At 36.4% G+C, this 26,656-nt stretch overlaps 1 protein-coding gene across 1 annotated transcript in view; it reads right to left on the bottom strand.

Moving 5' to 3' along the window:
* Positions 1–6,552: 6,552 nt before the first annotated feature.
* The window catches only part of PLEKHA7 (pleckstrin homology domain containing, family A member 7), a 79,247-nt gene continuing 59,143 nt past the window's right edge, over positions 6,553–26,656 (bottom strand). The window contains exons 15-26 of the mRNA XM_009328614.1: positions 24,909–25,010; positions 21,234–21,342; positions 19,871–20,109; positions 19,262–19,450; positions 18,888–19,005; positions 17,951–18,030; positions 17,350–17,550; positions 14,109–14,261; positions 12,720–12,853; positions 11,744–11,886; positions 8,393–8,501; positions 6,553–6,615 (exon numbers count right to left, since the gene is read on the bottom strand). Coding sequence (XP_009326889.1) covers positions 8,404–8,501; positions 11,744–11,886; positions 12,720–12,853; positions 14,109–14,261; positions 17,350–17,550; positions 17,951–18,030; positions 18,888–19,005; positions 19,262–19,450; positions 19,871–20,109; positions 21,234–21,342; positions 24,909–25,010 — 1,566 coding nt within the window. The 3' untranslated portion in view covers positions 6,553–6,615; positions 8,393–8,403. The remainder of the gene's footprint in view (positions 6,616–8,392; positions 8,502–11,743; positions 11,887–12,719; positions 12,854–14,108; positions 14,262–17,349; positions 17,551–17,950; positions 18,031–18,887; positions 19,006–19,261; positions 19,451–19,870; positions 20,110–21,233; positions 21,343–24,908; positions 25,011–26,656) is intronic.

Below are 26,656 nucleotides of genomic sequence, written 5' to 3'. Positions count from 1 at the left end.
GGGGAAAAAAAAAAAAAAGAGAAGAATGAAAAGTAACATACGTCAGAAGAGGGGTTTTGTATCATCAGTCAAGCAATACGGGGGCTCATATTAAAAAAAACAACTTCCTTGCTTTAAACTTTTTCACAACTGCCCACCCTGACATGCAGGGAAACTCTCTCAAACTGTTACCATAAGTAAGTGTTCTCATCGCAAGTATATCAAGCTACATTAGAGACTGCAGAAAGGTTTGACAATCTGAACTGGCTCCTTTTCACCCTCATATTTATTGCTAAAGCTTTAAAACAAATGCAGGTGAAGCTTTTGATCCTTGACTGGTTGAGGCCAAGTCTCCTTCCTCCCGTTACAGCCACTGAAGTCTAGTAATTGTGATCTGTTCGTAAGGAGGCAGTAACAAAACATCTCTTTCCAAAACATATTTTTTTGTCAAAAAGACTTCTTAACATAAGAAATCGATACTGGACACAAAAAAAATAGAGATCAAATTTACTCAGCAGTCAACTGATGGAGCCGCTACCCAGATCCTGAAAAAAAATCTGCGTATAAAATAATTTGCCAAGTCACTATTCAACTGGATTCAGTGAAGACAACTGAAGAGTCCTCAGGCACACAGAAGGCTTTGAGGAAGCCAGGGGACACAGCTACACTCACAAGATGTTGCGCTCTGTTCCCTTTGAGCCTCTCATCCAGGTTACGACTTGGAAAGAGAGCAGAGCAGCCAGTTCTGGTACTCGTCTCAGCAGCGGTCCCTCAGCTTTTACTGATTCTATGTCTTAGCACCAAATGAAAGGAGAATGGGATCAACATGCGTGTGTGTGTGTGTATGCGTTCACAGCCCCCAACACATACACACAGACACACTACAACTGTGTTGGGCAGAAGACAAAATCCTGTTCCATACTGGGAGAAGATGACGCTCAAAAGCGCAGTATGGAAGAAGCAGAGCAGGGACATACAAGAATGGTTTAGCATGAAGTAAGCAGTCAGAAAAGCCAACAAAACAGACAATACAAGAGACAAATAGAATTAGCAGTGACTTCTCTGATGTCAACTTTTTCCCAGAGTGGTACAACTCACTGGAACTAAATGTCGCCAGCTACTTCATTTCATCGGGGTTACATCTTGCATAAGCCATCAGTCAGGGTTTCAAAAAACCTCCAAAAACCTCCCGTGTCTCAAGAGATGAACCGGAAAACAACGTTAAGGCTTTTCTCAATTCTGGCTCTAGAGACAAAAACCAAGCCAGCCCAAAACCCCTGACAATGTAACAGAACCAAGGCCAGAGACTACAGCAGGCCACACAACGCTCAATCTTGCAACGGCACGTCACAGCCGCTGAGAGAGAAGCACTCACTCAGGCCAGGCTCTGTGCCAGGGAGGACCAACCTTTTCCACCCCTGGCTCTGGGGCAAGCTGTTTCTACAAGGGAAAAGGAGAGTTTCACTCATACTTGCCATTCTTAACTGCAATTTGGCTTAAAAGAACAGAGCACAGCAGCTGCCAATAGAAAAGGCAATTGTTACCAAAACACTATTTTAAAGTCATCAGTGATTCTCTCCTCCTTCACCCACTGCCACCATCAACACTCTACTCTCTTGTTTATCCCGTTCACAAGGTATTTTTTGTACTAGGACACTGGACTTACATTCCCGCTTGCCAGCTATTCCTTCTTCTTACCTCGCCCTCTACAATTTAGGCCGAGTCCCTTCGTTAAAGCATTTTGCTTCTGTCCAAGTCCACATATTCCAGCTCCTTCAATCTTTTTACTACCTCTCACTTCAAACCACCTCACTCTCACCTTCAGATTCTTTCTTAGTCTTGTTTGCAGATACATCTCTTGCCATTATTTCCTACAAACTCACTACTTGCCTTCGTTTTCTTAATCTCTTCCTTCCTTTAGTGCTTTCTTACGCTATAGCTCCTGGTAAAAGGCTTCTAATGGGCAACAAGAAAACAGCATTGTCCTTTAAGCCTACATCCCGTAACACTATTTCATCAATAACTGCTCCAAAAATGCTGCCTAATTCTGTTAGCATTCTCTTTGGAGGCCGTTTTGCACTCTCTGTAAGGCAACCAGAAGCACTGGCAAGTAAATAACAAGTAAACAGTGCACAAATGTGCACATATGCAATACTTTCTGGTTTTATTTACTTTTATAATTAGTGCTCAAAGTTATTCTGCCATCTCCCAGTAATTTCACGGTAGGCTTTATAATTTTACCTTGCTCTTAGGTTTACCTGTAGTTTAACATTCAAAGTATGGGTGTTGCACAGAATACCTCAACAGACTTGTATTAAAAATGCTCTTTAAAATTCCAAAGCTTTGAACTAAAGAAATATCTCAGGAAGTTTTCATGGAAAGTTCATCTCGGTTGGTTCAATTCAGCTACAGTTAGATGCGCCTTTTCAAATAATTGAAAAAAATGTAAAGGGGTCAGACCCAATCAATACAGTTGTTCAAACAGAATTTCAGGCACTGTGATGTGTGTATTTTTTGTGCTCTTTCTTTGTACTGCTCCACTATGAAGAAAGGTTGCTTTTGCTAGTAGAGCAATAAAAGTCTTAGCCTTTTGAATACAGCCAAATAACCAATGGGAATGTTTACTAGGTGTGGAAGATACAGCAATTTTTCATGTTTTTCTTGTGCATGGCTTTGTTCTTTTTATAACTACGCAATATATAGACACGCACACAGCACAAGCAAGCACTTCAAAATACCCACAAACAGACATAAATCAGAGGGGTTACATCAGATCATGCCTTCTATATCTTCTAAGTTTTGACACTAAGTAAATCTGGTCTTTCCTTCATATAACATCCAGAAGTTAATTGCTAAGACACATGGGAAATACATCATTTTACAGAGGGGAGCAGATTCTGATATAAAATACATATACATATATTTGAAGATCTGGAAGTCACATGAGTAAATGGTGCAGGTGGAAAACTAAAGGTGTAAACAATACCAGAACCTGTTGGGAGCGCTCTGCTTTCTCCAAACACCAACCCCTCCCTCCAAGGGCTACGGGGTATCTGAGACCACCTCGCTTGACCTTTAACAATCTTTTTGAAATAGCAGCACACAAGTTTAGTAGTATCTTTCAGTAGCTTTTCATTTCCCAAATATAATCTCTTAATACTGTTGCTTCCTGAAAAACCTTTCTATCTAGGGTTTTTATCCAACTGTTGTAAAACAGTCTGGATGCCTCCAACTACTGCTACTGTCCAGTCCTTTAAAATAAAAAGCTTTTATATAGATGTACAAAGACAAGCAACAAGCTCTGTAGCTCAACAGGATTTCCTAACACCCAGCAATACCTACAAACTCAATATAACAACAGTGGGAAAAAAGGGGGGTGGGGGTGGGGTGTGTTATGCAAGTTCACAAAGGTGAAAGCAGTACTACTTATGAGTATCAGGCTGTAGTTTTATGAATTCAGCTGTGCAATAAAATTTTAATAACTTTAGTTGAAGGAATTGAGAACAGATGTATAAGGGAAGTCAGTCTGCGTAATTTTTGCTTGGTATAACATTACAAAACACTAATTAGAAAACAGCGCCTTCAAAAGAAGAACTGATACTGCTTTCTAATGAGTTTCTGTTTCTTTAATTATAATTAGTCCCAAACACTTAAGCTGCTTAATAGGCAGAGGGGGAAAAAAAAGCCACTTTCTGACCAAAATGATATTGATCTGCAAAAGTAGGCATCATTTTTTTCTAGTCTTAATATTAGAAAGTAGTGTCTAACACCTACAAAACAGCATTTTGATTAAAAGGAACAGAACTGAAAAAGGAAATTGACCCAAAACAAACACTATATGCATATGAACATTAGCCCTAGTTATTTAAAACTACACCCATCCCTGCAAAAATATGGTCACTGGAGAACAGCATTTCACATATTCAGTAAAAAGTTTTGGAAGAAAAATTATCTTGATAATTTTTTCCCAAAAACAGGATTCACTATGGACGCAGAGCAAAATCTTTAGAAAGTCTAGTTTTGTTAAAAGCATTATTTAGGGCAAAATCCTTCTCCTTCATGCAAGCTTGAATGAGCAGATTTTGTGTGTGTCATCAAAGAAAAGAAAATTAACATCTCCCACAGCCTGCAGAGCAAAAGTGCCTGCACTCCTTTCCCTTCATTGCTGGGGCAGCAGAGGGCTGCTGCTGCAGTTCAGGAACCCAGGGGCTGCGCACTTCACCCACCAATTACGGCCACGTACTCTTCCCTCCTGCATCACAAAGCTTCTGGAGAAAGAATGCGGTTTCACTGAACCATGAAACATGTGGTCAAAGGCTCCTTTGTGCGCCTGAGAAACAGGAGGAGCATGTCATAAGCAGCTCAGCTCTGAATTTCTGCTGCACGCATCTGAAGGTCAAGCACTCACATTCTCAAATATTTGCTTTCAGGTTCGCCGAGTCAACACTAAGCCACAGAAATACTTCTAACTGCTTCTTTACGTTTTGTTCTAGAGCTTAAGTTTCAGAAGAATTAAATATTTCCACTGGTCTCCATCGAACTCATGTCATTTGAGGGAACTGTTACAATGTAAATCACTGCTGGTTAGCTGCTACTGAAATCTGCTTTGCCAGTTGCCCACCAACCCTCTCTTTGGTCAATACCCTATTCGCATACAGCGCCCATGTTACTATGTGATGCCTCCAGGTTTTTTGTTTGTTTGTTTTTACATTGATGTTACTTCTGATACTTTATTTCACCAGAAACTAAAGGGCTAAGAACGTGCCAGACAAACATAGGTACCTATGAGATAGAAAGGACAGTATCGTAGTCACTGTGTTTAGGGGACAACCCTGAAAAATCTTTCTATTCGAGAATAAAGACAGGTTTAATCAAATGCTAAGAAACATTTCTGAAAAGGAGAAAAGAATATAAAAATAAAGCTTTGGTGTAGGGGGAACCTGATCCAAATCCCAGTGAAATAAATGCAAAACTAGGGAGCTTCAATGGGATTTGAACCAAAGAAGAGCAAAACGTGGTAACAGCACAGACGACTGGATCTTCAGCCACATGGACGCTGGTAAGAGAGCAGACAAGACAAGGCAATAGGAGGCAGTTATGTTAATATTTTAATCTGTACATATACCATTTTCCAAACTGTTACATTTTATTTAAATTAATGTTTTCTTGCAAAATATTCATTTATGCTTTCAAAACTTTTTATAAAGGCAAAAATAAATCATTATTTTGGCAAAAGTTTTTGAAGTTGATACTGGCAGTATTGAGGTAAATAGATTGCGTTAGCTAAATATATACTTTTAAGAATATTTCTGAGTATACTGTTAATATAATATGATTTGTCTTAAAGTCTGAAACTTGAAGGTCGATTTCAAGGGGTTTGTAGCTATTACTTGAATACAGCAAATGAACAAGTTAGCGGTTTCACAAAATACTGCAGAAGTATTTCTCAGTCATTTCTCATCCAAAGCTGAACTCAACTAATAATTACATAATGGGAAATTTTTGCCTGTCTTGCATTCAATGCGTACACAGTTTTGTTTTTTTTCAAGTAAAGTAGTTGCAGCAATTCATTTAATCTTATTTTCTCCTTATGTAACTACCTCACCCTTTGCCCTATACGTAAGTAAAACACTGAATTTCAAAGTTTGGCAAAGTTAAGCACCAGGTGAACATACATACGAAATTAGCAGGTGCCACATTACATTAGTTTTGCTGTTTCCAGGATAAATACTAGTCAATAAATCATATTGTAATGTTTATTGAAAAAATCAAAAGAAAAATACATATTTACTAGTAAAATGACATATCCTATATGTTTTTATTGCTTAGTTCACATTTTTTAATTAAAAGTTTTCTTCTTCCACCTCTCAACTTTCAAAAAAATATTATTTGTTAGCCGTTTGTTACTGAGGGGACAGCACTACTGTCAAGAGCAACCTAGCATACTCTGTATTGATACCAGCAAGTTAATCATATGGAATCAAAAGCGGAAACGGGAGTTAAAACTGGCTTTCAATATGGCTTTCGTGGGAAATTTCAGCTATATAGGTTACTGATATTTAGACATTCAAGCTAAAAGTTCCTTGCAATGTATTATTTAATGGGCAAAAGGGTGGCCCTACAAACATATTCAATCCAAAACACCCTTTTGGCAAACCTCTCACTTGTGTTAGCTCTACCCATACCCTATGGATGTGCTTCTAGGTTTGCTCAAACTTACATTTTTTCCACAAAACTTGACATTGTGCATCTGAGCCTGAGGGGGAAGTAACAGCATCTTTTAACACCTACGCAAGTAGTTTCTCTTAAAATGAATTCAGCCCTTGATTAAAAAAAAATTCTAAAATACATTGTCCTAGAAATACATTGTCAGTATTTTACAGAGTTTATTAAAAGTGCCATTTATTCATATAAAAAGTCTGAACTAAACTAAAGTCAAAATAAAATGATTTGCAATTCTCTTCATTTTCACAGACCCCCCCCCCATTATTCTCTGAATGTATTTCCAGAAGAACATGTCATCAGCTGCTGAGTATCTTCACAGAAAGCTGGTAACGAATCTCCTCTTTCTTCCACGCAGCATCACTAGGTGGGATTTGCTTTGAGTCTTTTGTCAGTGTTCGTTTACTGCTTTAGCTAGCGTGAAGTAAAATAAAACATGGTTAAATATTAAAATGAGTACGCTAATGCCGAACAGTAAGCACTTTCAGGAAACATTTTTTTTATTAAAGCCTTCTGCAGTTTGACAGAATGAACAATTCACATAGACACACTAAGCGAACGATTATCTCATGATGCCACTGATGCTGAACCTCCTGTGTCCCCTCCATGTTGCTGGTTATTGCAATTATTTTCTTGATAATTTTCCTGAAGAAAATGTAGGGTTTTAAAATATATATATGTAAATATATATCTACACATACACACACATGTATGTATAAATATATGTAAATATATATCTATACACACATGTATGTATGTATATTTATATAGACATGTGATACACATTTTTAAGTCAGTCTGGAGTCATAGAATGGTTGGGGTGGGAAGGGACCTCTGAAGGTCATCTGGTCCAAGCCCCCTGCTCAAGTCTAATACCCTGGGACCGTACGGTTATTTTGCTGGGTTCTTGAGGCCACACGTGGGTACCCTATTCGCATGCAAAGACCTCATGTGATAGTGATAATCAACTAGCATATCCCTGGATATAATAGTAGAGTCGAGCATTTTTCAGACACGGCGAAGATGGTAGCATCTGGTTCTCATAAAGATAAACTGAACCAGAAAAGCAAATAGCTATTTCCATCAAGCTCTGTAGAAGCTCCTAATACCTATACACCTCTTTTGATGTAAATTTGTCATTTTTCACAGGCCTTGTTGAAGGCAGGTCACTGCCCATTTGGGCCTTTCTGGTATGTGCTCATTTTTATTTAGATTTTTATTTTTTGCACAGATATTTGACTCAGATTAGTGCCATTGAAAACAAAGGTATCTAAAGATTAACGCTATTTGAGGTATTCACTCAATCAACCCTCTTTACTACTTCATCTATGTTTTATCTTTTTGTCCAATATCGGGCAATAAAATTAAGCCAAAGGAAATCACAAAGGTGAGAATAATTTCAAAGGAAACTATGGAAGCATGGGGAATGTCTCAACTAGGGGCACACTTAGCAGTTAAGTATCATAATATTTACAGGTTTTCCTATTTCAAATAGAGAAAACTCTGAAAATACTACTGGGAAGGGATGATACGGATTTCTTTAGAAGGACAATGAAATTATCATAATTTTAATACTTGAAATGGCAAAATAACCTAATCAGAGACAAAAATCAAGTCTCCTGTTAACACAATTCAATGAAAAACACAAAGGCACAAAAAAGTCAAACACGATATTGTAGAGTTAGTTATAAAGGGCCAAATTTTCAGCTTACCTCAGTTAAGACTGATGTTTGTTCATGTGTAAGATACCAGCCCATAAACGAACCCCCTGCTTACACAACTTTGTTTGCACTTTGGATTCTCTTGTGCAGCAACTGTATATGCCATGCGCAGGCAAAAATACCTACGCACCCCTACAGCAGCCATGGGAGTACACAGCACTAGCCACCGGAGTACAAACCGCTGCTGAAAATCTGGCCCCATGCTACCAAGAGTACAGACGTCTCTCTCCTTCACCACAGTAAGATTATGGAAGCATCTTATCTGTAGAGCGACAGCAGTTATTTGAAGACTTTATTAGCCCACATGTTAGCTCATTAGAAGCAATATTTACAAGAATAAAAGGTTTCTGAAAAACAGATGCATGCGTTCATTTGGATCTAATTTAGGATTAGTAAAAACGTTAAAATTCAGCAAGCCACAGCAAAGGTACAATGGCAAATCAGACATGCCGAGAGCAGTTAGTTCTTACTTTTAAGGTGTTTAAACAAATGTGTAGTGAAATCCATTGCTTAAGGGGGAGTGAGGTGGCTGTGGTACAGAAGGTGAGGGTGCTTTAGATGGATAGGTCAACTGCTGAGCTAGAAGGGATCACATACAGGAATTAGGCTGCACAATCAAACATTCATATTTTAACAGAGCCACCTTAATTTTCTACCGCATGAATAGGAAACCTGATTAGTAATGCAATGAGGTGTTACACTATTTTAGTTACATGGAACACAATTTAAACAACATTTCTACCTGCTGTTTTTTTCTATTAGTTGTATAAATTATGCAAATAAACATTCCTGTTTTGATGAGAATATGGACAATCGATCTTAAGATGAAGTTTCACTGGAACATTTTAAGGCACGCAACACTGATATACCCTAATCAAGGCCTGCTTTTAAAGCTGCAGTTCTGGAATAGCAGCTGTATTTGCTAATTTGATTTCAAGATTTCACTGAGGTTGTACAGGTTTTCAACATTTCCTTTGTTATATGCCAATGAGCAGAAACAAAGATAATATATAGAAAAATCACACAGAAAAAAATTACACTTTGCTTCGTACAGTGCATGATACAGTAAATACATTTTCAGATCTCAGCTTGAAACTTCAGGATAAAGAATACAATGATTAAAACTATCCTGGTTTATAAAACAGAGTAATGGTATAGTATTGGAAGACGATAATCATAAAACTAAAGAGACTGAAACTCAGTCTTAAATTCTACTTTTACATTTTGGAGGGCCAAAGGTAGACCTAATTCTAAAACACGCAATTTAGGAAATGACTTCTTGATACTCATGCATTTGATTTTAATCTTTCAGATTCTTGGCATGATTTCCATTTAGAAGGTTGATATCTCAACTAGGAACACAGGGAGTCTAAAATGCTGCTTTATAAGGATTAGATAGATGTACAATTTATTTTAAGAGAAATTTATGCTATCATAGCATCTTAACATAACTTAACTGCTTCCCCCTGAAAAATGGGAAAAGTTACGCTTCACAGTCTTTTTCATAAGCAAATCTTTGTAAAAAATGTAGATATTTAGTTTTGGATTTTTAGGTATGGTCTGCTTCGTCAACAAGGAGCAAATGACAACCCATATGTTAAAAAATCAAACTACAAAAATAAGAATGTGAAGGAATCTGTAAAATTAGAATAAATGAGAATGTACAATCAGCTGTGCAAAGCAACAAATGCTTTTCTTTTTAATCTTTTTAGATCATCAGAAGATAGGCTGTAACTAAAAAATCTGAACTCTTTTTATGATTTGAGTATTTTCTATCAAAATCAAACCACTCTGGCTTTTTTTAGAATTCCTTGAAAGGTGTTTGCTTTTAAAGGAGTAAGTAATAATTGAAATAAAAGCAAGACATGTTATAAGAAGTGAGTATTTGAGATACAGATGTGGCAAGGAAAACTGTGCACGGACATAAAGGTTTGGGCTTCCTTAAAGAATCAAGTCCTTGGCTCCTATGTTAGATTTTTTTAAGTGTCCGAAAGACAAAAGAGCTGGCTGCTACACTTCACAAAGAAAACTAAATTAAAAATCACCTCGCAACTGACTGCAAATTTTTTTAAGCAGCATTTAAACATTTCAGTGCCAATACACGTTTTAATTCTCTCTTTGGGGAGAACTCAAGAATCAAGATTTCTGTGGGTTACGTATACCCAAGAATATGTGGTGATCACACTTTTGAAATAATTACAATAAAAAAATTAAAATATAAACCAAAAAACTGTAGTAATGAAAACATAGCTACTACATTCACTATACAACATAAAAAGATCAAATATATTTCAGTACTATACAGTTACTGCAACTTCACGCACACCCAGAAGTAAGTTAACTGGCCACATGAAGACTGTTTAGTATGGCAGGCACTCTGCTCTTGTTGTATTGACACAGAGGAATAATTTCAAATATGGGCTACGTGAATCTTGGCTGATCTTAGCTTCGGTGTTACCTTTTCCCAGAAGAAGCTAGAACTCATGTGGCAAAATGCTGCGTTGGTTCATACCTCCTGAAACACAAAGTCCCCACTCCATAACCAAAGTGTGCAAGTCCCTGTTACAAGGACCTGGTTACTAGAACTGGGACCAGACTGCCTGCGGAGAAGCCATTTTGACACACAGATGCCTGAAGGTCCAAAAGGTTATTCCTGAAACGCTCCCAAGATTTTACAGTTCTGGGGGTTTTTTTTGTTTGCTTGGTTTGGTTTTTTATAATGTCTACCCTCCTCACTGCATCATTTTATACCTTCCAGTCTGTTAAATTACTCACAGAACCTCTTCGAAGTCTAAAGATTTGTATCTTGAAAATGTATTCCATCCCCTCAAAATCACATTCCCCTCAGGTTTAGCTGCCACTGCATCTGTGAGTATACAGCCACATTCAATAAACAGTGTGTTACTATAGACGTATGTTACACATCTGGGTACTGGAATAATCTGTCTTCAATGGGAAAGTCTTAAGGGCTTCTGTGGCCAAGTGCCATAAGTTTAAACAGGCAACTTCAGATGAGAAATGTGCATATTTTATCTCCTTCATAGCTCAAGTTTCCATTATTTCCATTCTCCACTGGAACAGTGAACTGTGCCAGTTATAAATGGCCAGTCAGATACTTGCTAGAATAGCTGCTGCATGTATTACTGTGTGATACAAATCTCTTGACATTTCTTACTTATTTCAACTATAAAGCAATCAAGAGTGAAAATAGCACTTTTAGTAACATATTGCAAAGGATCTATTAATTTCCAGGCATCAAGCAGAATTCATGCACGGCTGTCTCGCTCTGACCTCTAATCTTGGTCACCAGACAGAAACATGCCAATACCCATTTTACACTGTCTTTTTCAGCCTGTTGTCATACAGCTCAAGCTGCAAATGATCGCACTCCAATCTCAATCACCAGACCAGGGAATCTTTCTGTTAAAAAAAATTAAAAATCCCTTTGCCTTGATTTTTTTAAGTCACATATCAATTTACTTTTTAAAAATGAATATAGAAATACCTCATTTAATATAATTATAGGGAATTCATTGAAAATGTTAATTTTTTAGTGCTATTAGTACTAAAAAGTACTTTTAGTACTAAAGCAAGTTTCCAGGCTCTGAACTGACTGCTCATACTATTTTGTCCCCTTCACCCTGTCCATTAGAGGCCAAATACTCAACGTAAATCTTTAGTCTCTCTAAATTTGTCATCTATACACATTTTTCATTATTTTGAATATGAATGACTAAAACTTTCTCTTATGCCAGGAGTTCAGCAACAACTTTAGAAACTGGTAAGAAATAACTGTTATTTCATAAATAACTAAGTATTACCTGCTACCTCCTTGCTCCTTTGAGAGGCTTCAGAAGCCAAAGCGTATGATATGGTAATGATGCGCTCCTGCTCTTGCAGCTGTGAATCTAAATCAACTGAGTTGTGCTTGTCCTGGGCAACAGTAGACTGTAGATTGTGCATACTAGTGGGAAAGTGCAAAACAACATTAACATTTACAAACATAAAGAAGAATCCACCATGCAGATGAGAACAAGCTTGATTTCATACAGCAGTTTTCAGATCTCATCTATCAAGCTCCGTATTTTATTCAAGTTCTTTAGTGTTAGATATTGTAAGTAAATGACTACAGCATACAAAGACAAATGATGCAGCCATTACACATTCAGTCACAATTTCTGCATAGCATTAAGTACATCTGAAAAAGTCCTTTGTTGTAAATATGCTGTTTACATGAAAGCACTACCAAAAAATGCTATTTATTTGAAGCTGTTAGTAAAATTTCTTGGTAGTGCCCAGAGGAAAAGGTATAACCTAGTGGTCCTCAGGCACAGCCTCTAACTGTCTTCCAAACAGACAGCACATACTTGAGGTAATCAAATTCTTGAAACCGAACGTTTCAGCTGATTCTACATTAGCTGTAGGTAGCCGAAAGTGTTCTTTCAGAACTCCAGCTCTCTGGAGACAACAGAAACTTGCTCTCACACTGATTTTTCTTCTGCTTTTGGCCAGATCTGTGCCCTTCTTTCCTTCTCACTCTCATCTACAAGTTGCTTGGTAAGGACTCACTACTGTTTTAGGATGCTCTGAACAAGAAAATGGACATGCACAAAGTTTATCATTATCTCTTCTACCCTGTTTTAAAAAGGAGTTTTAAGTATACTACCTACATTCTGTGTGCATTTTCTAAAAGCCACAAGTTACACTTAGATAATTCAATAGGAATTAGACTGTTGTATGAAGTTAGTTCCTAGTGTTTAACACCAGCCCCTATATAAGATATGAAAAAAACCTGACCTTGATTTAGTAAGAATATTCTTTATCTTTTCTGCTTTACGCTGCCTTGCTGCCAGTTCTTCTGTAGAAAGAGGCTCTTCCGGCTCCAGTTCAACATAGCGTTCTGGAATTGCAACCTTCTCGGGTTTTGACAACTGTGGAAAGAAAGCAAGCACCAAGTTTTTAATAACAAAAACTGAAAAAAAATTGAGATAAGTTCTCCTCAATGGGAGAACACAGTGAAAAGAATAAAGCATAGGTATTTGCAGTCAATACATGTACCTGATGCTAAACTCTCCCTCTGGATATAAGCTGATGCCCTTTTAACAGTGTCTTTTCCCTCTGATTCATTTTACTTCAACCTGGGTAACCTGAGGAAGAAGCTTTACATTCAGAGCTTCAGACCTGCTTCTGAAGTAGGACAGAAAGGCCTATAAGCAAAAATGTTTCCTATCCTAGGCTTACGGCGCTAATTTGGATGTATGCGATTCACATAGTCCTGGAGGCCTTCTGGGAAAAAAGTTAATAGCAGAGTGCAACAAGGAAAGGCAATACAAGGGAAGTATTTTTTCTGTTTCTGAAGTTTACAGGAGCACTGCATTTTCTGTAGAAAATACACAAAGATTAATTGAAAGACACATTCATTCATAGAGATCAACAGATAATGGCTCACAGATTCAACCTCTTACAAATATCTCTCTAAAGTGATACATTGCCAACAGCTTTCAGAAGAGTAGAGGTGCTTACTAGTCTAATTATCATTAATAATTTTACTGATTTTCCATCTACCATGGCATTTTACACAATGCCTACATAGTACCTACTGAAATCTTTCCACTTGCTATATTCTTTCCTTTCCACCAGATGGCTCAATCGCATTGCAAACAAATACTCAGTTACTAGAGCTGAAAAAAGATCTAGTGCTCAAGAACACCCACCAAGTCATTTGAAAAGCCGACAGAAAGGTGTTTTCTGTTCTGACCAGGATAAAGCAGTGCTCCCTCTTATCTACCATGTTTTGCCAGTCAAAATGAAGAGTAAGGTAGCTCTGGGGAACTAACTTTTACTTCATTGCTGTTTCTTATTTGAAAATATGCTTGATGTCTTCTCATCTTTTTTTCCAATTTATATAACGTTGCCTAACTTAATCACTTCTTCCTCTATAAAGCCTGAGATGTATATTTTAAACAGTACAGCCAACCTTGCAATTTCTTCTCTCCACTAAAACACAATACAAGCAGAAACCTTACAGAGATTCTAAGTGCCAGACCATACATTTTCAATACCCAAAAGACTCCTTTTAGTTCAAACTTCCAGCTAGCTTTTGAAAGAGAAGAATTTGCTACCTAAAACTTAGAAAGGTTAGTATTTTGGGGCACAGAATAGGAAGCAAAAAATCATGAGTGTTACCTCTCTGCTGATATCTAAATCATAGTCTTGAGGCTCCAGGTCTGTCTCTGTCACTGCTACTGTCTGAACTTTTAACCATTCATTTTCATCCTTGTCTTCTCCACGAATTGCCCTCTCAAGTAACTGCAAATCAAATTCTTGCTCTCGTTTCCACTGGTGATAGATACAAAACAATTAACAGCATTCAACCACACTGCCAAATTCATCATTTAGCAATGTACATTACTACTGCTGCAAATGCTCTATTGCTGAAAGAATCCACAGAGCAAACCCCTTAACTGACAAGAGGAAGAAAATGCAACTGTATTTCTTGGAACATATGGTTGGGAGATTTGATCTCTAGCTGTGCTGCACAGATTTTGAAGAGTTGTTTAAATTTACAGATAACATTCAGCAGTATTGAATTCTAACAAATGTATTAATCACAATTTCACATATGTTGATTAACATGGAACTAGCTAGACACAAACATCTTTGGAAGCACAGGTGTCAATACAAGTGAGCGTATGGACTGACAGACTACTTCTAGGCATTCCAACCAGGCAGTGCTGTGTGATTTTGAATCACTACACAGAAAGGGTATTTATATATTGCAGGTTGAGAATTGCAACTTGAAAATTTTATGTATCTGTCTAGAATAATACCTAGTGATTAAAGCTGATAATATTTTACGTACTAGCATTGTCTTGAATTCAAAAATAGTAATTTGGTAACTTCTAAGCCCTTATGTCTTTGCTAAAGTAAAGTATCTAGCTACCTGCAAAGATAAAGAAGAACCTTTCACATTCTGTCTTTACAAGGTAAATATTTAGCAATAATAAATTCAGAATGTATTTAAATTAAGCAACATAATTTTAGAGTTCCCAAATCATTGCATAATAGCTCCTTCAAAGCTACACACAATACAGCTGCATATAAACTCACGCTTAAGAACACTACCAACACTTTTTTGTTCAAAAAATTAAGTTCAGTTGCAGCATCATTCTGTCCAGCAGATCTCAGCAACTTTACCATACCGAATTGAAACACGATATTAAAAGCAGTGGGAAAGAGAAGAGACAAAAAGAACAACAAAAAAAAAATTATGTCCTCAAGCATTTGAGGGTATCAATAGGAGAATGTGCCATTATATGTTTCTTAAAAGCACCTCTAGTATTTCTGTTACAAATCTTTGGCTTGTTTTGGTTGAAGTTTGAACTTCACATGAAGTCCTTAGACTTCATTATGCTACTTGCATTAATAAATCTAATTGAAACCTATTCATGCACAAGCTCTCAATATTCACTCAGAAGACACATATCTTCCATGTATATTAAAAAAGTTAAATAGCTAAAAGGCAATTATATCTCAAAAATTAAGATGTTTCTTTACAGAATTCAAAAGAGAAAAAAATGTTTTCTCATGAGAGTACTCCAAACTCACTCTTCTACTCATATTCAAACCAGGCCTGATTGACATAGTATGTTTTAAATACACAGCATCATTTTCAAGTTATTATATATAGGTAAGAAAAACATCAAACCATTATTACGAAGCAGTATTTTTATTGGCTTTGATGTTGCGACTTTTACATTAAAAAGGCATTGTATATAACAAATGAATTCATGTACTGTGATCAATACCTAAAATGTCATACTACACTTAAGAGCTGACCGATTAAAAATTAGAGTTACACATACAACGTATGTTTAAAGCAAATGTTACATACTGAGCAGCACTTCAATTATACATTTAACTGTTTGCCATTTTGGCTGCTAAATAATTGTAATGCTGTAAATATTTGTGCTATCAAACATGCTTTTTGCGTATCGAAGCCCTATAGGTACAAGAGATGACCTCTACATAACATTGCTAGGGCTGAAAGATTCTTTTAAATTCTTTACAGCAAGAAAAAGACCAAGATGGCACCCAAATTTATAAATAAAGTGTTTGCCACAAGTGTTAATAAGGAGTGTTATGAAGATGTTTAAATTCAACTTGTGTATGTTATGTGAGTCAGGAAACGTAAGAAGCTCAGATTTAGTTCTTCCAATTACAATATGAAAATAACAGTGATACTATAGTTCTACAGTTCCCACATATTATGCACTATCTTTAATAAATTTGTGATTGCAAAACAGAAGAAGACAAAAGAGATTAATGTCTCCAAGTAGTGCACTCGTATTTACTGGGAAAGTAAATACAAATAACTGGCTGTAAATTAGTGCTACTGAACAGTGGGAATGAAAGGCTGAATATTATAAGGTTTTTTAAATGCTAGCATTGACACACATGTACTAAATGCAATTAAGCCTGGTAAAAATTGAGTAGTCCAGTTAGAAATTTTAAAATAACTACAAAATACTGCAAATTAAAAACAAGCAAACAAAAAAGAGGCATTAGGTATGATGAGTGACGAATCTAAAAGCAAGAGATCTTGTGCAATGAATTAGGTAAAACAAGGTGATTATTCTAAAGCTCTGGTGGGCCAAATAAAAAATAAATTAAAAGACCACAGCGTAAGTGCAATTACAGTACAATCTTGGTTTAGCACCAAGTGAGCAACTGGGTAACTTCACCAATTAGAATCGCTTTGGTTAGTATCCAAAATGTATCGTTACGAACTTATCGTCTGTACAGCATTTAATCTCGGAACGCAACAAAAATCCTTTTCTTCAGCAGCTTAAATTTGAGCCTTATTAGAATATTCTACATTTTGAGCTTTAAAGAAGAATTTATATCAATTAAAACATATTAGCTCTTACATAAATTTCTAGTCAGCATGATTAGATTTTAAAACTGATTATCCATTTATCATCTCTTTAAAAAAACCAAACACACACCACCTTGGTCTGATTATTACGACAACTATCTTGCAGCCTAATTTATGAATTAAAAAGAAAAATACCCATGGTGAATTAAGAACATTCTAAAAGGCCCATTCCATTATGAAGCAGTTTTAAAACTGTACAAGCTTCTTACACTTTCTAAACACAATTCCAATAGAAAACAATCATGTCTCCAAAATCATTCCAATATACTCACATCTCCACTCAGCACACTAACCTCTGACCATGCATACTGTAACTACTAGTAAAAAAAGATCATCTGTTACTCACACTCTCTGAACTCATTTTATACGGTGTAACACTAATTTAATTAGACTAGAAGCATCACACACACTCAAGTGAAAGTGCTTGCTAGGAAAAAAAAAATCCAAAGATATTTTTAGTTTAGTCCTTTTAAGGCATATCTAACATACTGAGCCTATGTCTGCAGAAATGGGCCTGATGAAAGACCGAGATGAAACAGACTGCCTTTCTCCTTGGCTAAGAGTTCTCTTGCGTTCACGAACTAATGCCTTCTGATGTCGCTTCATTCTTTCTAGTTGTTCCTCTGCACTCATCTTGCCTCTTTGGTGGTCTCCAGAGTATAAACGTTCCAAGGCACTCTTTGGTCTCTCCTGTAGAAGTCACAAGGCACACAAAACATATGTTGTAATTAATACTTTATAAGAAGTATACAAAAAATTAACTCTTTCTCCTACCTTATTACTAAATGAACATGATTTTGTTCTATTATTTTTGCATTTATTTGCATATTTCAACTCTATACTTTCTATTAGTACTGCTGATTTTTGGTTCTAAACCTTCTTTTATAAATCTATTTCAAATGCAGCAAGTTGTCTGTCTGCTTCCCGATTCATTTAAGAAAGAGAAAAACTAGAGATTTTACTAGATCACAGGTGTTGGGTCCTCTCCCATACTACTAAAATCCCACTTCCTGCTATGCAAAATATATGCTGGGCTTAACTATTTTGAACAGTTCAGACATTTGTCTTCAGATGTGGGTTTAAAAGTTACCTTGGACCTATCCCTTCGAAGTGTTGCATATGATGAAATGGTAGATGATTGGTGCAATCTGGAAGTTGATCCAGATAAACCTTGATAAGGAAAAAGAGAATGCTTTAAAACCAAATGACAGACAGAAGGAAGACAAGTGTCAAATATTTTTTTAAATTATCATACTTTTTCTATGACATTCCGGTTACTATTTTAGTAACTGCTCACGTTTCACATTTTGCAGTTCAGAAGATCACGGGAGGCATAAAATTTCACTTCAGCCAAAAGTAATGTGTTTCAGGTCACTACTGATCAACATTCAGAAATATCTACAATAATTTAGAAGCTTATATTAAATGAGGTATGGGGTGAACTCAGCTGTACAACAGGAGATAAGCTATACAAATAATCACATTATGAAGAAAATCAAACCTTAACGTTCACGGTTAGAAAGGAAAAAAAAAGAAAAGAATGGCTAAGAAATTAATTGCTCTTCCCCAAATATCCTCTCTATCCTCATTTGTGAAACAGTTACAGGACTGTAGCACAGTGGGGATGGAGTGTCAAGTCACATGTAGTGTCTGGGAGTATTACGTTCTTATTCTTTATCGCTTTCATTTCAATGGCAATAAAAGTGTTTAAAAAAAATAGTTGAGTTTGTAAAAGATCACACAGAAATGAGGAAAAATAATTCTGAATATAGGAGACATTCTAACAGCTAATTTCATGTTTTGCTATGCTTTTTTTTGAGCATTATATATTAAGTTGCTTTGCAAAAGGCTGGTTGTCTGTAACGGCACCATTAAAATGCACAAAATGTCTAGACTTCCACACCACTGTATAGTTCACCTAAAAAAAATGACCTGATGATAAAGACCATCTCCAGAAAATCCTAGGAGAGAAAAGCTCCTATACAGACAGTACTGTTAAAAATCAACTACATAAATTCCTGGCTTACCACGGGTAGGTAATGTCTGGTATCCACTGTCAGAGCTTATTAAACCACTGGAAGGTTGGCTGAGGTCACCACCTATCGTTGCTAGTTCTGGTTCACTCATGTATGAACGCAGTTCCACCTATATGGAAAAATACTTATCAGTTCAAATGAAAGCACAGACAGCAAGTTTTAATAAACTTAAAACAAATCCTAAAGCTTTGTTTCTGGATTACTAGATCTCTCTCTGCCGTTATTATATGGCATAGATCTCTCCCTGCCATTACTATCTCTCTGCCATTATCTCTGTCTCCTTATTACAAGACCTACAGACAATACCTTTTATTATAGGTTCACGTATCTTTGAAGTGCAGGTGTATAGGTGTATGAGTGCTCACCCTATAATCTCCATTAACATACTGTCCGAGTTCTCTGTCTCTCTTTCTTTCATCTGACTGACGTTTCAGGCCCCGCACTGATGTGTGTCTGATGACAGTGGCTTCTCTCGGGAGAGGTGGAACAGCTGGTGGCTGATCATCAGGACTGTACAACTGAGGGAGAGGAGGTCTGGGTGGTGCTTCATCTTCCTGGTGACAGGAAAGCACAGGTATTTGGCAAACAGTGTGAAAACAGTTTGGCATAAACTGACTGAAAGTTCATTATATTATATGAGTTATTTGTGACTGCTTTAGCATGCTCTCTGTCCACACCAGGTGCTTGAGGCTTTAAAAACCAAAGGCCCAAGAAAGCAAAGAACTAATCAACCACAAAGCATTACCAAGGAAGACTCTGCATTGGTATGTTCTAAAACAGTACACGGCTACTGTACATAAAGCTCCAGGTTATGCAGCTATATTCTCCTGTAAGTGCTATTGCTCAGTTTCAATACAAACACCTTAAGTGTCTCCCTGTTGTGCCTCCACACTGTGAAACCACGAAACTTTCACTGTTTCTGCCAGAAGTAAATGGAAATATTGGTGAATGAATATCACAAGAGCAGTACTTACAACCTTTGGCTTTAGCTTAATTGGTGACTGAAGAGGCGGCTCGATTTTTTTCAGCTGCTGTGCTTGATGCTGTGTTCTGGCTTGGAAATAAGGCTGTGGATACAGCCTAACCTCCAGAGAGGATTTAACCGGACTGGGTGGAGGGCTTTGCGGGACTGAAAGTTTGCTCTCCACAGTTGCAAGGGAAGCTGGTAAGGAAGGCACTGAAGACTGAGAAAATGAAGGCACTATTTTTCTCTCTAGGGGAGAAATATGCAAATGTTTAGGTGTTGCTTCTTATCAATAATGTTCGTAAGAAGAGCAATTAACATCCTTAGACTTCATAAAACAGCCCTAATACTCTGCACATTGCTTTCAACACAAACGGGGGGTTTTCTGGACATAAAAATGTTTGACTGTTACATTATAGCAGGGGTGGAAAACATTTTCTTGATGAGGATCAAGCAAGCCTTTCAGGCCAAAAATAAAAACACACACTTTAATATCATCCAGTAAAATTCCTTGGAAAGGGCGGTGGGAGGGAAGGAAGGAAAAGCCCAAGAGTCATACGAAATCAGTTCTTAGGCTGTATCTGGCCTCGTGCCACAGATTCCTTAAGATGCCTATAGATCTAGACAAGGCTAAGCACTCAAAGCAATACCTTAAATAAAATAAGATCTCCCCATCTCAGAACTGTTTTATCTCTGTATGTAAAAGGTAAGCGAAGTTACTTTAAATATAAAGTGAATTTACAGTAGGTGTTAACAGCCTCTTGCTATCCCAATGGGCTAGGTCTTTTCTTTGAAACATAATAAAGCAATTGAAATGCAGACCACACACACTTTCCCTTCCTCTTTTACATAGCTTATGTTGTTGCTCTGCCCACCAAACACCTGCCTGAAGAGGGAGGGGGAAGGCAACTGCAGCAAGGGCAGTTGGGCAGCATCCAAGGAGGGGGGGAAGAAAAAGAAGGAGGAGGAGGGGGGGAAGAAAAAAAAAAAAAAAAAAAAAAAAAGGCAGAGAAGAACACAGAGAGGAGCTCCTGGACAGAACACACAATAGCTACTACTCTGGTATGAGCCTGGCATGTGACAGAAACTCTTTTTGCAATTTGAAGAACTTAACCCATTATTATTGTTCCCTTTTTTATGGCTTGTTATATTTTAGTGCCATCAGTACATGAAAAACAAACAGCAAAAAACCTTTTTGCTTCCTCAACCAAAGAAACGCCAAGTTAATGTGCTCAATCAAGAGTTTTCTGTTGCAACCAATAGCAGAATTAACTGCATTTTCTGCAGTAGAACAAACTTCTAGACTACTTGCACAGATCCAAAGATTCAGCTGCATTTGTGTATTTTTTATGTTTTAATTATGCTCTCCTTACCTGGATTCTTGATAGAGTCTACTATGGTTTTGTAGTTTGTTTTATTTGCACTCAAGCCAGCTGTAACATCTTCAATTCTCCACAAGTCTTTTTGTATTTGTGTTTTCTCCTGAAGTTTGTAGTAAAAGAAAAAAAGAAAAATCAGTTACATCTCATTTTTAATTTATTACGGGCTTATCCTTCTTTTGATACCAAAACCAAACTAATGTTTCAGAACTTACATGAAAACTCAGGAGTCTAGAAATGAGTTAAATAATTATTTTAAAATAATAATAAAAAAAACCACCAACACAAACTAACATATCTTGCCTGTAAAATTTATTAGGGCATTTTCTGAGTCTTGGAAGACTTCCTATAGAAGACTGGGGGAAAGAGACACCTCTACATTTTTCTCTACAATATTATTCAGGCTACAAAAACCTAGTTTAATGTTCTACATAAAATGAGCTTACAGAACCTTTTCATTTGAACTTTGTTCTTAAATCCTATACTAACACACTTAAGACTGCTAAGGCAGCCTTTCGAAACTCATCTTAATACATTTACAGGAAATGTCTAATATTAAAAAAAGCAAAAAATTAGTATAGTGTCCCTGAACACTGCTGTGAACTTCCAAATGGCTTTTAATGGATGAAATATAAAACAAAAACTAACTCAGAAGGGCTGACATTTAATTTCTGCTTATATTTCGGTTGTTAGGCCTACTGGACATGATGTATTATAGGTTGAAACAATATACTGCTGCTGCTCCAGGACTTCGTCTCATCTTGCATCCTATTTGCTTTACTGAGGCTTTCCAGGAGGAAAGAAAGGGAAGCTTTGTCTACAGTCTGGACTCCGCCTTTGATTGCATCTTGCAGCCAGAGACCTTGGCTACTGAAGCCACCACTTCAGTCAGATGTTCACTGCAATCATCATAAATAGCTATTCTCATCTACTTAATCAAAGCCTGGTAATTCTGCCTTCAAAAACTGGCATTAAGAATAAACTTAATAATATTGTTTTCCTCTTGGTTTTACTAAAGAAAGCAGAAGGCAGTGAAACACTGTAGTTAAGAATTGCTGAGAAACTGCTCAAGAACTCTAGAAATCCATCACTTGCCATGAGCTGCAAAATAACCGCTAATTAATCCTATAAGCCTGAAAGCGAAAACCTTTAGTAAAAGCTCTTACACTTCATAGAGCTAAGGAAGGCATATAAATTGCTTTCCACTTTCTGTCTTAGATCAGAAAATATGTTTAGCCAGGTTATAGATCAGCAAACAGGGTGCCAAGAACACAAACATTTAAATGGAGAACGTTATTTGCCTGTAGTAAACTCGCTCGATAGATGGGATATATCTTGAAAGATTGTCAGGATACGAACTATAAATTTGCACATTTCATTTAATTTTTCTGAGATTAATCACACTACAAGGAACCAAATTATGGATTTACAATGATCAAGCCTCAGAACTGGTTAAAAAAACCCCACATGTACAGAAAAATCCTGTTTCTGAAACCACTCAGAAAATGTTCAATCAGTAATGTACAAAAGCCAGATGATCTTTTAATATTATATCTTCCCATTACATAAATATTGATGTGAAGAGAATATTTTAGATCAAAAATGGACTAGATCTAAGAGATAAACAGATGAATTTATTTTTAAATTATGAAAGCCAAGGTTGCTGTTCACAAAAGGGTATAAATATACTTTATGGGCAAGCTTGAAAAGGTAACTTGGAGAGGTAAACCAATTTCTCTAACTTCCTTCACACAAAAACATAATTTAGAATGATTTATAAAAGAGAAACACTTACCAACTAAAAAGTTATCACTGACAAAATACCACATCTCAGTTAAGTTCAGCATGCCCAGATCTCCCCAACCCTTAACCAAAAGACAATGAAGCTACACTCTTAAAACCACGATTTACTCTGACCAAGCTGCTTGAAACGTTTAGTTTTTAACCTCTTAATTAATGCTACATAGAAACAACATTAGCTGTCTCCTACAGCAACTTAAGCCTGCAAATTTATTGAGTTTTTAATAATATTCCATGAAGCCTGCATTTTTTAAAAAATACAGTGTGCATTAATTTAATGCTATTGGAAAATACTAGATAAACAATCTTGAGTCTACATACCCTTGGGCAGAGATCAAAAAAACCCTCTAACTATTATAACCCTCACTTCAAGTGAGACTTCTCTGAAGTAATATAGTTTTAAGAACATTCAGTACTTTCTGAAAAAATCAGCTCCCCTTAGTATGTCCAAAATAGGTATTCAGAAACATTTTTTAAAACCTTAGCCAAAGACAAATATATGTAGGCATACATATATAAACATATATATGTAAGTATACACATACAACACAACATGCATAAGTTTGTGTGTGCGTGCATGTATATTTTTTTATAAGTACACATGCATGTGATATGAGATGATAATAAAACTGAGTTAACTTTCTTTTCTATGCAAACTGCATACCCTTCTATACGTATTGCTAAATCACATGCCACACATCCAGTATTTTAAGGAAGCTCAATGCACAACTGGAAATTGTTTAAGTACTTTAACAAAATATATTTTGTTTAAACCTGTAATTTCCCTTTGTTAAACAAATAACTTCATATAGAGACGATGTTATTCTAAAATACCCCTGGGATTTTTTGGAGGGATGTATTCTACAGCTGAGCTCAACTACATAATATTCTGGCTCTAGAAACTGAATCACTCCCCCACCCCCCAAAATTAAAAGTAAATGAAAATGGACTTTGAAGATTGATGCAATATAAAAAAGTTTTACAACTCTTGCTTTGATCCAAAACATTTATCCATTAATAGTGAAAATAAATAGACTTCAATTCATATCTGATCAGATATTTGTTGCAAATAAATAAATTTAAAAATTTAACTAGTGAGCTCTTTTGGTCCAGGATATTTGGAAAAGTAGGCTAAGATTTGAGCAAAATGTATACATTAGCTTTGTTCCTTGTGTTTTGTCTTTTAAATAAAACTGTTCTGCTTAAACACAGGAAAAATAATCCCGACTGTATTCCTTGCTCTAAGAATAAAATCACCAGTTGCAAGTAGGTATGTAGAAATAATCTGGTATGCCACATCCAGTTCAGCAAACAGAATAACTTATCTTCAAACAAAGCTTCTTTGTAAGATTCAAAACTGAATAATTGATTTAAAACCAAGTTGCCTTTCAATTACCGATGGCTGTTAAACACTTATTCCACTTCACAAAACAATCTGCAGAGATAAATCTTCCATAAATAGAAGAACATGACAAAGAACAAGCAATGACAATAACAAGCTAGCGACTGATGTTCTTAAAAATGGATAAAGCAGCCAACAATGTCAGATCAAATAAATGGAAGACTAAGAAGTCCTGCATAGTCTTATAAATTAAATACGTTATCAGTGTCAAGATGTCAGCATGTAATAAAAACATAATAAAATAATGACAAATTTGCATAGACAACTTATGAGAAACTATTACACATGCTGCAAGATAGCTAGTTACCGCACAGCTATGCTGTTAGAATGTCTGAACTTTGCAAACTAAGCTACATGACAGCTGAACACAGTGCAAAAATTGTGGAGAACTTCTCTTACGAGATGATAGCTTTCAAGTTCAGACAACATCATCTCATAAGTAAACCAGTGTCTGGAAATGGACTTACCTGAGATACCAATGAACTATTCATCTGTTCCTGTAAGGTTTTTTTCAGCTGGCTCACATCCTTTTCTAATTTCAGATATTCATTCCAGGCATTTTCCATTTCCTATTAACAGAAGGAATACTCTAATACAATGTTACGATAAACTTCGAAATCACTCTATCCATTCTCTAATTGAGCACCAAAGTGTTTTTAAGATGGCGGTGTTCTATTACAAAAAGAAGCAAAAAATCCATTTTGTAGTCTACATTTTTGCTTAGAGTTGATGATAAACTTCAAAATGCTTTATAGCTTGCCAGATCAAGTCAAGAATCCCTAGTTAAAAAATTCTGGCCAGCTTCCTCACACAAAACTATTTCTTAAGCATAGAACTGGCATTTAATAGAATCTGAACTATGACTAATATGCTATGAAGGAATCAAGACTATTCCAGTTTCACTTCCTTTTACCTTACTCCTCTATTTAAAACAAGTTTATAATTAAAATCCAACCAGTCACCTAAAGCAGAACTCACGTTTTGAATTACTGAGCCACAAAGCAGGTTATTCTTTGAAAGTTCCACAGACTGTGTTGTAATGTCATTAGAACTGAATCAACAAGCAGACACGTGGAAAATAAGGCTATCCAATCACCCTTACTTTACTTAGATTATTTCCAGCATCCATGGCACTGCAGTCTGCCTTCTGACCCAGAACTGAGAAAAATCAAGTGTTTGGAGCATTTTTATGTAGGGAATGAAGAAGTAGGCTTTTTCTCTGAAGTCTAGAAAAGAGATCACTTGGAAGTTGAGGGGAAGACTCATTATGGAGGTCTATGAAACCATGAGTGGCCTGGAGAGAGTGGTAATGATTGACCATTCCCCATCCTTTCTTATACAAGAACAAGAGTATACCACATGAAACATGCACAAGTCAGGCTCAAAACAAATAAAAGAGAGTGGCTGTCCATGCAGTGGGGAAAGTGAGCTGTGCAATACCTTGCCAAATGATGTTTTGGATGCAAAAGGTTCACAAAATTTAATAGGAGACTGTACAGGTTCTTGGAAATGAAATCTACTGAGGATTACTAAATAGACAAAAAAAAAAAATTACCATCCTCAGGAATTCCCTGAGCAGAAAATAGTTAGAAGCTGAATTGGTTATGACAGGAAATACTACCCACCTCTCCTATCCTTATTCTTCCCTAAGCATCTGCTTATGCCCACTGCTGAAGCCAGAACTCTGGCTAGAAAGAGCCTTGGACTGGACCAGTACAGCCATTCTTACAATTACTTGATATTTATGCCCCCGATTAAATTTTAGATGCTGTGAAAGTCATACATTTTCTACAGGCACAAAACACTGCATATATATATATTTTTAAATAATATTGGCATTTTAATGATTAGATCTTACTATAGGAAAGGTGTTCACGCAATTCTAAAAACAATCTTATGAAGAGCTGGTCCCATATTCATTAAGAGGCAGGAATAATATACTGAGTACACAACACCCAGGTTTAATAGATTTCTCTTTCATGGCCAATTCTTAGAAATATTTTTTTAATAAAAATGCAACATTAAATTGCGTTTCAATTTAATTAAGTCATAATATCAACGCCAAATTTTGACTGAAATATCAACAGACTTTCCCAATTCCTTTTCCCCTGGAAAAATACCATGGAATCACATTTATATTTTCAAAGGACTAGCTGAAAGATTCGCAATATAAGCCCCATACATAAATGAAAAAGGTATAAAAAAGTTTTTTTAG

This window comes from Pygoscelis adeliae, unplaced genomic scaffold (genome assembly GCF_000699105.1).
Source record: "Pygoscelis adeliae isolate BGI_AS28 unplaced genomic scaffold, ASM69910v1 Scaffold166, whole genome shotgun sequence".
Classification (NCBI taxonomy): domain Eukaryota; kingdom Metazoa; phylum Chordata; class Aves; order Sphenisciformes; family Spheniscidae; genus Pygoscelis; species Pygoscelis adeliae.
Note: the sequence above shows the minus strand (reverse complement) of the source record. Positions and strands in the feature narration are given on the sequence as shown.